This window comes from Megascapheus bottae, chromosome 32 (assembly GCF_031878675.1).
Source record: "Megascapheus bottae isolate mThoBot1 chromosome 32, mThoBot2.hap1, whole genome shotgun sequence".
Taxonomy (NCBI): domain Eukaryota; kingdom Metazoa; phylum Chordata; class Mammalia; order Rodentia; family Geomyidae; genus Megascapheus; species Megascapheus bottae.
In genome coordinates, this window is record NC_143540.1 from 3,343,016 (window position 1) to 3,355,804 (window position 12,789).

The 12,789-nt window shown below is 42.6% G+C and overlaps 1 protein-coding gene across 2 annotated transcripts in view; it reads left to right on the plus strand.

Annotated features, from left to right (window-relative positions):
* Positions 1-12,789, plus strand: part of Nmnat3 (nicotinamide nucleotide adenylyltransferase 3) — a 47,040-nt gene that overhangs the window by 16,830 nt on the left and 17,421 nt on the right. For both annotated transcript variants that reach the window (XM_090323248.1, XM_090323249.1), the window contains exon 2: positions 6,470-6,619. In XM_090323248.1, the coding sequence (XP_090179374.1) occupies positions 6,511-6,619 (109 nt within the window). In that variant the 5' untranslated portion in view covers positions 6,470-6,510. The remainder of the gene's footprint in view (positions 1-6,469; positions 6,620-12,789) is intronic.

Below are 12,789 nucleotides of genomic sequence, written 5' to 3' on the forward strand. Positions count from 1 at the left end.
AGGTGACATTGGCGGAGTCAGGGTCACACAGAAAATCTCTGTCTGGTAAGCTCCTTGGACAGAGGACTGGAGACAAGGACTGCGTGCACAACTATAGCATTTGTACAAATGTGCCTGTCTCCTGTTTTTTATTTGGAAATATGTAGGTGAGGGATAGCTTGCTACCATAGCAGTTTTTTGTTTTTTCCATCTTCCTTTGTGTGTGTGACTGTGCACATACCAGCACTATGGCTTGAAATTAGGAACTAGGTGCTGCCCATTAGTTTTTCACTCAAGGCTAATGCTCTGCCACTTGAGCCACAGCTCCACTTCTGACTTTTTGGTGGTTAATGAGAGGTAAGAGTCTCACAGACTTTCCTCAGATCTTAGCCTCCTGAGTTGCTAGGATTATAGGCATGTAATCTCTTGCTTAGCTTACCTTCCTTTTTGTAGCTCAAACTCTACCCAAACCTTGAAAAACATGTTTCAAATGTGCTTGAATGAGCACATAAACACATGTGTGCTCACACAACAGCATGTGTCTGGCAACCCAATACGCACAGGGGCAGAACAAAAGCGTATCTAGCAGGCAGTTAGCAGCATTCCAACACAAGGATGCGGCTTGTGAGCACACATTGAACTGACAGAATTCAATGTCTGCTCCTTCAGACACTGTCCACCCATGAAAGGCTTACATGATTTGGACTTGACCTTGCCCTGGCCACTTAAATGCTGATATACTTGATTTTCTAATTTCATTGCAGACCTACATGCTCATAAATTAAGCCACATAGCTCAGAATACCCTGTGCATTCCAGGATTTGGTCCAGAACTGCCAATTTCAGCAGGACTCCCTCTGGTCACTGCCTATAAATATATAATAGAGGCTTTAGGACCAGGCAGATAGCGAACACAGTTCTGTGCAAAGGGATGCCCAGGCACATAACAGTATTCCATGTAGTGCCTGACTTCTTGAATCCTTGATTGAAAAAACAAGATGACAGAGCAGAGCTCCCAACCAGCATGGAGTTACTCAGTAAAACGTACAATAAACTTTGATTGCCTTATGCCGCTAAGATTTGAGGTCTGTTTATCAGTGCAGCTTACCTGGCCTCTCCACTCCATTAGAAAGTACTTGGCTTTGATTCCACGTCTGGCTAGCCTGCTATCAAACTGGCATCTGTGAATATCCACAGACTTACAGACACCCATAAGGTGTTTATAAGGTCAAGACTACAGCTGTAGATCTGGGCATTGTTTGTACAATGGGAGAGAGTAAATAGAAAGGCATAAGGATTTATTCTGTGAGCTTGGGGTGGAGCGTCTTGCGTTCTCACTTCTTTTTCTCCCCTTTTGCTTATGGTCGCAGCCCGTTGGTACATAGGGCAGACTATTTTTCATGGGTTCTGGCAGTTGGCTTCAGCTTATTGACAGTCACTCACTCACTCCTAAAACTGCTAAAAACAAAACAAAATAAACAACTTCATAAACTCTGAAGACTGGAAATAGCCCGAGTGACTTGAGGTTTTTCTCACTTGTAAATGTTTTGAGTATTGTGTCCACAAATTGCAAATCGAGGAACTTAATTTTGAGGCCCAGCTGTTATTTGGAAAAGACCCATCTAGGAATGCAGACTCTTTGCAAAAATGATTGTGCTTTGTTTTTGTCAAGTACCAGAAAACCATTAAGCTACCAAGCCATATGGCAAATGCCCACTCAGAGCAGAGTTGCAAGAACATACCATCATGAATCTGTTTTTTGAGGGGTGGGGGATGTGTGAGTAGCTAGGACAGTGTCTGGGTTTTCATTGATGTACACAAAAGCAGATTCACTGCTGTTATAGTTTAGCTTTCTAGAATCCTGAGCAAGGATTTTTTTTCCTTCCCATGAAAAATTCATATAAAAAATTAAGTTATAATATTTTTTCCTCCTAAGTGTATTGTACCTTTCAAACAATATGCACTTGAATTACTGCATATAAAATAGATTAAACTGAGGTGATAGGAACTTCTGATCGTTTACATTTTTATTTCTTTATATACTATTTCAGTAAACATCCGTATATCAGTTAGAATTAGGTTCAGCAGCATATAGAAAGAAAAACAAAACAAAACAGTAGCTTAGAAGGTGATTTCTCCTAGCAAAAGATTCCTAGAGGCCAGGAGTTAGGCCTAGTGGTAGAGTGGTTGCCTAGCATGCTCCAAGACCTGGGTTCGATTCCTTAGTATCATATACATAGAAAAAATGCCAGAAATAGTGCTTGGCTCAAGTGGTAGAGCTCTAGCCTTAACAAAGCCCAAGGACAGTGCTCAGGCCCTGAGTTCAAGGCCCAGGACTGGCAAAAAAAAAAAAAAAAGATTCCTAGATGTTCAGTATTCCAGGACTAGTATAAAGTTATTAGAGTCCTGGTTTTGTCTTCTTTGTCAAGCTGTAGTTGGATCTCGTACTCAGAACTCACCATCACTGCCCCATGCCCATGTAGAAAACAGGAGAAAAGTATGAGTCCTGGTTTTGTCTTCTTTGTCAAGCTGTAGTTGGATCTCGTACTCAGAACTCACCATCACTGCCCCATGCCCATGTAGAAAACAGGAGAAAAGTATGTCTTTCCATTTTATGGCCAGACCTTCATCATGTGGCCTCTTCCTGCTGCTAAAGACTCTGGGAAATGTAGCAAAATGGCCAGCAAAAGACGGGGATTTCAGGATTGAAAAGGAAGTTAGGATAGATCTTCGGAGACTCTGCCAGTAGAGTCTGTCCTACCTGAGGCTGTCTGATGTATGTTTTGTTTGCTGGCCTGGAACCTTCTCTAGAGCAGGAGCAGATTATTCCTCTTTCTCCAGCACAGCAGCTGGCGGATGGTATTTTTATTATCTGCTACTCTGCCTTCCTCCCAGCAGACTTCAGGTACTTCTCCTTTTCCCTTGTCTGCTTTTTGTTCCAAGTTGGCAAGTCTGTGTGGGGACTTATCCAGGGACAAAGAGAGGCTTGGAGCTGAGCTGTGTCATTTGGCGCTGGTGAAGGACCACAGCAGCAATGTGTTTAGTTGGCCTGCCTAGGGGAAGGGATGCGGTGCCATCTCCCAGGGCAAGTTGGGCTGAGTGGCCTGTATAAGCTGGAGGATGCAGAGCCTTTACCCAAAAGTCTGCCAGGTTATAATCATGGGGGGCTAGAAAGAGGGAAGAGGCTTTTTCAAATAGTATAAATAAGTATCTGGTGGTATGGAGAAAGAACTGTGGATTCTGTTTTGAACCATGAAAGAAAGTAGTCACAGTCTTCGGAGAATCCCACACAGAACCATGTGTGTAAAGAGGGTCAGCTCCAGAGACTCTCATGAGAGGGATGTGTAATTACCTCTGTTTTCTACAGGGCTCTCTGAGCCTTGGACAAGTAGATTAGGTGACTTAACAAAGTGCAGACACAAAGCCTTTCCTTTCCTTCCAAGCTTATGACATAGCCGAGCATTAGCTTCAATCTGTAATGTGTCTCTAGCACAGTGCAGCCATCACTCAATAACCACAGTAAATGTACTTCAGCTCCACTGGTTACAGCCGCTGAAATGAGTTCCAAAGATACCAGTGTGGCATTGCCAGGGACCTCCTTCCAGTACTGTTCTCTCTTCAGATCTTCTGAAAGTTCTCCAAGCTGAAGAGCTGGGCTGCCTGCTTTCCTGGGAGTCTCATAATTGGGAAGAGGGCTTAATTAGCATTTTGTTTCCTCCAAGGGTGGCTGGCGGAGGATCCTCACTCTGACATCGAAGGCGTATTTTGCTTTTGTTCTTACTAGCATTGTGAGCCCCTAGTAACAGCGGGCGAATCCAGCAAAGTTGAAAAACAAAGTACCAGACTTCAAGTTCACGCAGGAGATGATTGCCTGGGAGAAGCTGATACATTCTCATACATGAAAATGATCGCCCTGGGTCCTGAAAAAATGTAGTCGGCAATCCATGAATACAAACCTCATCTCTTATTTCCTTTAAGAGGAAAAGTCTGGTCAAGAGGTCTGTGTAATGAAAGAAGCCTATAGAATCCATTTCCATTCTGCCCAAAGCCATCTGCTTTATGTCTATAATAAACAGGGATGTTTGTGGCCACATTCCTGGGCTGGGCTCACTGCAGGGACAGGTAAGTTGATGGTGTCCCAAGCAATTATTAGCAACAGACAGCTGCAGTGGCTCACCTTCCCTTCTGGGTCTCTGTGATTATCTCTGGAGAAGAGCCTTGGGAAGAAAAGGCAGTGACAGTTCCATGGCCAGTCAGAAGGCAGTAGTGACATGTCACAGGAGTAGCATGGTCTTGCTGGCAGTGGCAGAAGCAGAGTGGTGCCTTTGGCTTATAGGATAAAATGCTGTGTGGCTGACCCAACCGGTAAGGTGTGAATCCTTGAACTGGAGAGGGTGCTGAGGCCAGAGACAGAATCTAACTATCTCTAGCTTAATGATAGATTCTGAGATGGAATTCTCAACAAGTTGAATCCTCAGCGGTGATTATTGTTCATTCTGCAGGCCTCTATTAACTACTTATTGACAAAGTAGCATTGAATGGTAGTTCCTCTCCCCTGCTTACTGGTCCAGCTAGACATCACTGGATGAGAAGGGAGGTGGGTCTCTTATAACCTGCGTTTGCCTTGTATCTGGTGAGATAATATGCTCAAGCCAGAGCCTGGTTTGTTTTTCTGGTCAGCTCTGGAGTCTGTTTCCACTGTAACACTGTATTTCTCTGGGCTGGTTTGGACCAGTCATTAGTGGATGCTCTAACCCTGTTACTGAGTCTGGGACTGTGGAATTGCTGAGTTCTGTAGCCTGGGACATGTCCAGGATAGTGCAATGACCCAGAGCAGTGTGGCTCAGGCTGTCAAGGACATGGAAAGAAAAGGCAGAGAGGCACGTAATAAAGGCCCTTGGCTCTCCTTCTCAGCATCAGACCTTATCACCATTGATGTTGCCTTTCAAACAAATGAAGTTTACAGTTTCTGGAAATTCGAGAGGAAATAAATCAAAACCCCAGGTTTCTCAAAATGCATGTTTTAATGGCCCTCAAGATGTATATTTTATAAAAATGAAATGAAATATTGACAGGCTTTGGAATGGTGTGGGGAAAAAAAAAAAAAAAAAACCTCTTCTTCAAATACCTCATCAGGAGGCTACTCTCCAGAGCAGCTCAGCACACTTTGTAAATAACATCTTATTAAACCACTTCACCCTCCCCCTGCAAAACCACTTCCACTGAAAGCAGCAGCCTGAAGACTGCTTTCTTTGTACACTGCAGGGGGTGTGCCAACTGCCACAAAGAAGGCCTGGAGAACCTGCACTGTGCCTACTATTTTTCTTCCTGTTGTAACTCAACATACAGCCAGAACAGACCAATTCTTACATGCTTGGGAAAGGCAGTGGGCCTTCCCACCACCAGGGGGCAGGTCTCCTGCCCAGCTGGTCAGTGCTCTATAGAGTGACCAGCCTTTATGTTTGGATCTGAAATTCAGCTGAGCGATGCATACAAAGCACATGTGAGCAAGTTTTGTCAATACTGTGGCATGTGATTTTCTAATGGTGAATGTCACCTGACATTGCCAGGGGTCAGAAAAGCTAGCAACCTTCTGCACCATCAGCATCTGACAGTACACACACACACACACACACACACACACATACACACACACACACACGTAGCCAGAATGGATCGCAGACCAATGTTGTTCTAGCCCCATGAGACAGAAGCAATGTCTACAGGGGGCGCTCCAAAAAGACATCTGGGTTCTAATTATGAAGGACAAGTACTGCTTATGAAATCTAGTACAGCTCCCTGCTCTTTGGCTGGCATTGATTGAGGTCACAGTGGCTGCCAATCCAGCAACAATCTTATAACCATGAGGGAAATGGCCAAAAGAATTGCAGGTGGATGTTGAGCTCTTACTCCAATACTATCCATTGCATACCTGTAGACCTATTGTCATGTGAGAAACAAATGGATATGTTTGTTTACACCACTAAGATCAGACTTCTGGAACTTGAAGACAGATGCCCCCCCTAACTGATACTGTCCCATAGCAGGCATTCAACAGATAGTATAAATAATGCTGTGATCATCTGAACTGAATCTTAACAGACTGGGTTAAGCCAGCAGGATGGAAGCCAGCAGGATGGTTAAGCCAGCTTGGGTGGAAACATGAAGCCAGAGGGCATAGGGGGATCTCTTGGGGTGAGGCTCAAGCAGTTAAGAATTTGCACAATAGCACAAACCTTGATAGTCCCCAAAAAGAAAGAAGGGGGGAAGAAAGGGAAAGAGGGAAGGAAAGAAAGGAAGAGAGGAGGGTGGTAAAAGAACTCAAGGTTGAAAGTACTTACCTTGGGGTACTTAGCATGGTCTCTGTACCTGACTATTACTGCCTTTCCAGTTATCTTGCAGGTAAGGTAATGGCTTGTGTTGGTTTAGACCCTGATGTGGACAGTTGTCTTGCTGCCAGCTCACTAATTTCCATGTTTGTTTCCATAAAGGCAGGGTGGCCACTGCCACTGGTGTGGACATCCCTGAGAAGATGAAGAGCCAGATCCCTGTGGTGCTCCTGGCTTGTGGCTCCTTTAACCCCATCACCAACATGCACCTGCGTTTGTTTGAAGTGGCCAGAGACCACCTGCACCAAACAGGTCAGTCAAGGGCCCCAGCTCGGTAGAGCTGGTAGGGTGGGTTGTGTGGGGCTGAGCTGACTATTGTCGTGACATTAGTGATTTATCTATCACAGCACTTGGGGCATACATGTATTACAGAGTGTGTGTAGCTCATGTGTGACCATCATGTTGAACAGGTCTCTGTGTTCCTCCTCCCCACTCACCTTAACCCAAGTGCTGAAAAGACATGGGGCCTCAGTGGAGCCCTCCGTCCTGGTGCTCCCCACATGGACCTGTGCGGCCCAGTGAACAGCTCCCGGCTGTGCTTCAGAGGATCAGCAAGCATTCTGTAATGGGGTTTTAACACGTGTTCCTTTTGAAGAGTAGATCCTCGACTATTACTATTGAACCTCCTTGCCATTTCTGGTATGGATGGCATGACTTAGCTTAACGTATATGATCAGGGATAAATATCTGATGAAGGGTTCTATCTCTTTGTGAGATTGCATTCAGAACCTGTACACTTGTTTCCAGAGATTGTAAGTCATTTATATGTCTGTATCAGATATAGATGAAAAGATTTACTTATTATGGGTTCATGTATGTTGTATATATTCATAAACTTTTTTTTATGCCAGTAATAGGGCTTATATTCTGGGCCTTGGCACTATCCCGATCTCTTTTGTTCAAGGCTAGCTCTACCACTTGAGTCATACCACTTCTGGATTTCTCTGAGTAGTTTAGTGGATGTAAGAGTTTCACAGACTTTCCTTCCCCAGCTGGCTTTGAACCTCAATCTTCAGATCTCAACCTTCTGAGTAGCCAGGATTATAAGTGTAAGCCACCAGCACTCAGCCATTAATGTATTTTTTACTACTATTGTTTTTTTAATTTGGCCTTTTAGGGCATTTTTTTGTACCAAATTGATTCCTATTTACTTTTTTTTTTTTTTTTTTTGCTAGTCCTGGGCTTGAGCCCTGGGCCTGAGCACTGTCCTTGTACTTTCTCAAGGCTATAGCTTTATCGTTTGAGCCACAGCACCACTTCCAGCTTTTTTTCTACGTATGTGGTACCAAGGAATTGAACCCCGGTCTTTGTGCATGCTAGGCAAGCACTCTACCACTAGGCCAAACTCCCAGCCCCCCTATTTACTTTTTTAATATTAAGTAGTCATACAAAGACGTTGCAAATCTGTGAAGTTATAAGTATAATGCTTCTTGGTCACTGTCACCCCTTCCTTCATTGTCTCCCATAATCTCCTTCCAGTCACTACCCTGCCTACTTTTTTTTGTGTGTGTTGGGGGTGGGGGACAGTAATGGAGTTTGAAATCAGGGCCTGGGCACTATCCCTTAGTTTTTTCAGTAACATATTGTTTGTGTACAAAAATCCTATATAAACATTTATATCAAATAAAATGTTTGCTTAGGAATCATTTCATAATTGAAAAGAATGGAAATGAATGTCTCTGATTAGTAAAGAATGAGTTCCTGCAAAGAATTTTTAAAAATCCAAACATATGTGTGAAAATGAAAGTAGGAAAGTAGAGGCTATGGGTGTGGCTGGGAGAGACAGGGAAAAAGGATGGAAGTGATACTGATGGATGACATTGACCAAGATGCCTTATGCTCAAAAACTGCCCTGTTGAAACCCCTTTGTACAACTACGCAGAGATAATTTTTAAAAACAATATATATCAAGGGCCGGAAGTTTGGCCTAGTGGTTACAGTGCTTGCCTAGCATGCATGAAGACCCGGGTTCAATTCCTCGGTACCACATACATAGAAAAAAAAAAGCCAGAAGTGGTGCTGAGGCTCAAGTGGTAGAGCTCTAGCCTTGAGAAAGTCCAAGGACAGTGCTCAGGCCCTGAGCTCAAGCCCCAGGACTGGTTAAAAAAAAAAAAAACAATATATATCAATTACGATATAGCTGGCCAAATGAGCAGTATCCTATGAGTCATGTAGTATGTCCTTTTGCCCATAAGGATATCCTTTCCTTGCACTGTGTACCCTGTGGCTTCTCCAACTGGAATTCTCTCAGCTGGATGAATTTGTGAGGTGAACATGTTGTGGCTTTTAAAACTTGATTTGGGATTTTTTTTTTTTTGCTGTTCTTGTTTACTGATTTTTTTATGGAAATTATTCAGCCTAGCATATGACTAGTCAATAACTTCAGACAAACCTAAAGCGTCTATTGACTTTATTAAGAATTCAAGCTTTATTTCTCTTAAGATATTGGACGTAGTCCCAGTTGTAAATGGTTGTTTTCCCAACACGTAGGCACAGACTTACGGGATAGAGGCTGAATTAAATTTAGATCCTGTTTTCTGTTATATGGATGGTTTCTGATCAATATAATTGGCCTATATTTCAGCAACAATCCACTTGTATTTTTTCCTAAATCAAATTTTGTCAGTTTAATTAATACTTATCCTTTAACAACTAGTTAGCACCTGTTTGTTTTATGTACTTAACATACAGTCATACCCTTCTGTTTGCCAGTGAGTATGGGAAGTACCTTATGTGAATTTCATTACTCTTCTAACAGCTCTATGAGGTGACCCCTGTTTTTGTTTTTTGTTTTTGTTGGTTGTGGGGCTTGAACTAAGGGCCTGGGCACTGTCCCTGAGCTCTTTTGCTCAAGGATAACACTCTACCACTTTGAGCCACAGCTCCATTTCTAATTTTCTGGTAGTTAATTGGAGATAAGGGACTTTCCTGCCCAGGGTGGCTTTGAACTTTTATTCTCAGATCTCAGCCTTTTTTTTTTTAATTGTAATTAGTAAAAGGGTTACATGATATTTGCCAGATAGAAGGTGCATTAATTCACAGACATTGATACCCTTTCACATGTCTTGGTACCCGTTTCCCTCCCCCCCCACATCCCCCACCCGTCTTGGTTTTCCCCCCTTCCCTATCAAATTTCAAATATCCAAATACAAATAAGTTCAATATATCAGATAACAAAGTGAGATACTATACCAATATGAGATAACCAAAGGACAGCAAAGGAGATGAGATCTCAGCCTTTTGAGTAGCTAGGATTGCAGGCATGAGCCGCGAGTATTATAAACAGTTCAAAACTCGGTGAAGTCACACACAGGAAGATGGTAGTGCCTTCTCCCTCATAACTAACCAGGGTATGCTGCCTCTATTCATCCAGTCGATCTCTTGTTAAGCTTCTATCTGTGTTCAGTGCGACGCTAAGTAGAATGGCACACAGGAACACATGCATCCCCCTGGGTTCCCAGTAGGGACAGAAACTATTCAAATCCGACAGAAATTACCTAAGTGACATGAACAGTTCCCATGAAACCAGTGTGGAGAATGGGGTGAGTGGACATAGACAAAGAGTCCAAGGGAAGATCTTGTCAAATGCCTGAATATACTTTTGCAGTCATGGCTATTCCTACACGTCTGGAAACTCACAAGTAGGGACATAATTTATTCCTTGTGAACCCCATCATTTTTTCTGAGGGCTCACAAGTAATCACTTTTAGGTCTTTAATTTTGCTCGGGTTTAAATTCAGTTCCATAATACATTCCTTATGCTTTCATTATGGTGACTCAACAGATGCCTGTAGAAAGAACGTTCAATTTCCAGACTCTTAGAGCAGACATGGAAGTCATCTGCCTCTCTTCTGACCTAGGGGCAGCCACCAGCTTGCATCCGGTTCTGACTTGCTGCAAAGCCAAACTCAGCCCTGGCCTGGTTGTGCTTGGGTCCTGAGATTTCTCTTCCATCTTCTTTCCCTTAAATGTTAAAACCTGCTAAAGAAAAGAAAGCATGGTGAACTTCAAAGGGATCACTCCTGTCTGGGACTTGTGGCTCACACAAGGAGGTCATTGTCTCAGCAGTCAACGTGTCAAATACACTTGACAGGTACATGACCTAGAGTAGCTCACTCTACCCCCTCCAGCTTGTATCTCCTCAGTTGTCATGCAAGACTACCTTCTAAGCTTACAAGATTATTTTCTTTAAGACTTAAATAAGATGATTGTACAGAATGTCCAGCCCTTGCAATATATCCAAGAGATAGTTGGCCTCGTCTTTTCCATTTTGAGTAGGCCCCAAGTCGGTGCTGGCCAAGGCTAGGCAGGTTACCATAATATTCTCATATCTATGCATAGAAGTGAGAAACCCACAGAACAGTTTCGCCTGTTTTCTTTTAGCTGTTTCTTGCTACTTTATGATGTTTCTTCCTAACGATCTTTTCCCACCCTCCACAAGCTTCTGGCATCCCAGATTAAATTGCATCGTAAAGATAAATAGCCTGTCCTTCCTCTTCTCCCATCCCACCCCCTTTGTACAACCTTGGGAAGAGAAAAGGTATTTTATGACTCTTGTTTTTTCCTCTCGGTGACCTGCCTGTTAGCTGGAAGGATGTTTATTGTGATATCATTTACACTAGCAATTTTCTGTGATCAATAAGAATGGCTGATGGGTGTCCAGGGTGAAGTGTGGCAACTTGGCACTACCCCTGTGATTTTAGCTTTAATTCTGTCTCATACATATGGAGAGAATTAAATGCGTACTGGTATAGTGATGCAGTATGATCTGAGATCAAGGGTGAAATTAAGCTGTAATAGTCCCACTTAAGGCAGAGCAAGCCCCAGTTCTGTTTCTTTTGGGCTTTTAGAGAAACCAGGATAGCATGAGCAAATATTACGTATGTTTTTGAGCTCACGCAGACATTTATTTGTCATATAGAGTGACTTTAATATCTATTTGTAGGCAGTGCTACAGCTTCGTTTGGGAGAAAATGTTCAATTTAACATTTCTAATTTGAAAGTTTGTTGTTGTTTTTCCTGAAGGAGATAGGTTTAAGAATGTTGGATCATTCGAGCAATTGTTTCAAGCCAAGATAATTTTTCCCCTACCTTGTAAGGTCTCAAAAGATTGGAGATTACATGTATTCCATTATTTCAAAAAGAGGCACTTCTCTGACTTAATAAAAAAAAGTCATTCTTAGGAGATAAATACAAAGACACGATACTATGTGCACTGGATCTTATAAAATAATACTTATTAAAGTGAACCCCAGGAAATGGAAATGAGATTTTGTTTCTTCATTAAAAAAAATAATCAGTGTTTTTCTTGCCCTTCTCTTTCTGTATGGAGATGTAACTTAAAGGAGTCAGATCTGGGAAGGGTCTGGAGAGAGTCAGTGACCCTTGCTAAGTGCTCCATCCTGCACACGGAGGCCATCAGGAACTGCTGCACCTGGGCTTCACTGGCCCTAGATGTACCAAAGGGGAACCAACCATTACCTTCATGAACATTGAGATGCCCACACCCCTTTCCTCTTTACCCTCTCCCCTTTACTCCAGCCAAATACAGTTAAAACATTTCTATGGTTTTGTTTTATACTTTGTTTAGTTTCATTCTCATTCCTAAAAAAAAAAAAGTTACGGTTAAGTACATATTCAATAAAAAGAGTACCTGAATTCTAAAAAGAATGCTTAAACCCAACCATAAAAACACAGTCAAAGCTGGGTACTGGTGACTCATGCCTGGCTGCTCTGGAGGCTGAGATCTGTGGATCACAGTTCAGCCTGGCCAGGAAAGTCTGTGAGACTCTTTATTTCTAGTTGATCACTGGAAAACTAAAAGTGGAGCTGTGGTTCAAAGTGGTAGACTGCTAGCCATGAACAAAAGAGCTCAAAGATAGCACCCTGGTCCTGAGTTCAAACCCTACAACTGACCAAAAAAAAAGAAAAAAGAAAGAAAGAAAAGCAAAAAGCACACTCACTCCAGTGAGGAAATGGACAAGAGATACAAGGAGACATTTCACTGATAGGATATACACTGATAGGATAACAAATAAGGACATGAAAAGATATTCAGCAATATTAGCCAGCAAACACATGCAACTTAAGGTCAGAGGTAACTACATACCACCTAAAGTGCTACAGTAGCAAATAAGGATACCACTACAAACTTCAAGAGATGCCCTCATAACTGAAAATGGGCTAACATGGCACAGAATACATATTGGCAACTTTTTTGTAAATTAAAATATTATCCAATGTTTTTAATTTACTTTCATTGTCAGGGTGCTTTACAGAGGGTTTACAATTACATAGGTAAGGTAGTGAGTGCATTTCTTCTCAAACATTGTTATTCCCTCCCTCCCATGTTTTGTTTTGTTTATACCCTTTCTCATGTCTTGGTCCCCATTTCCTTCCCCCTCCCCCCACTTCTCATGGCA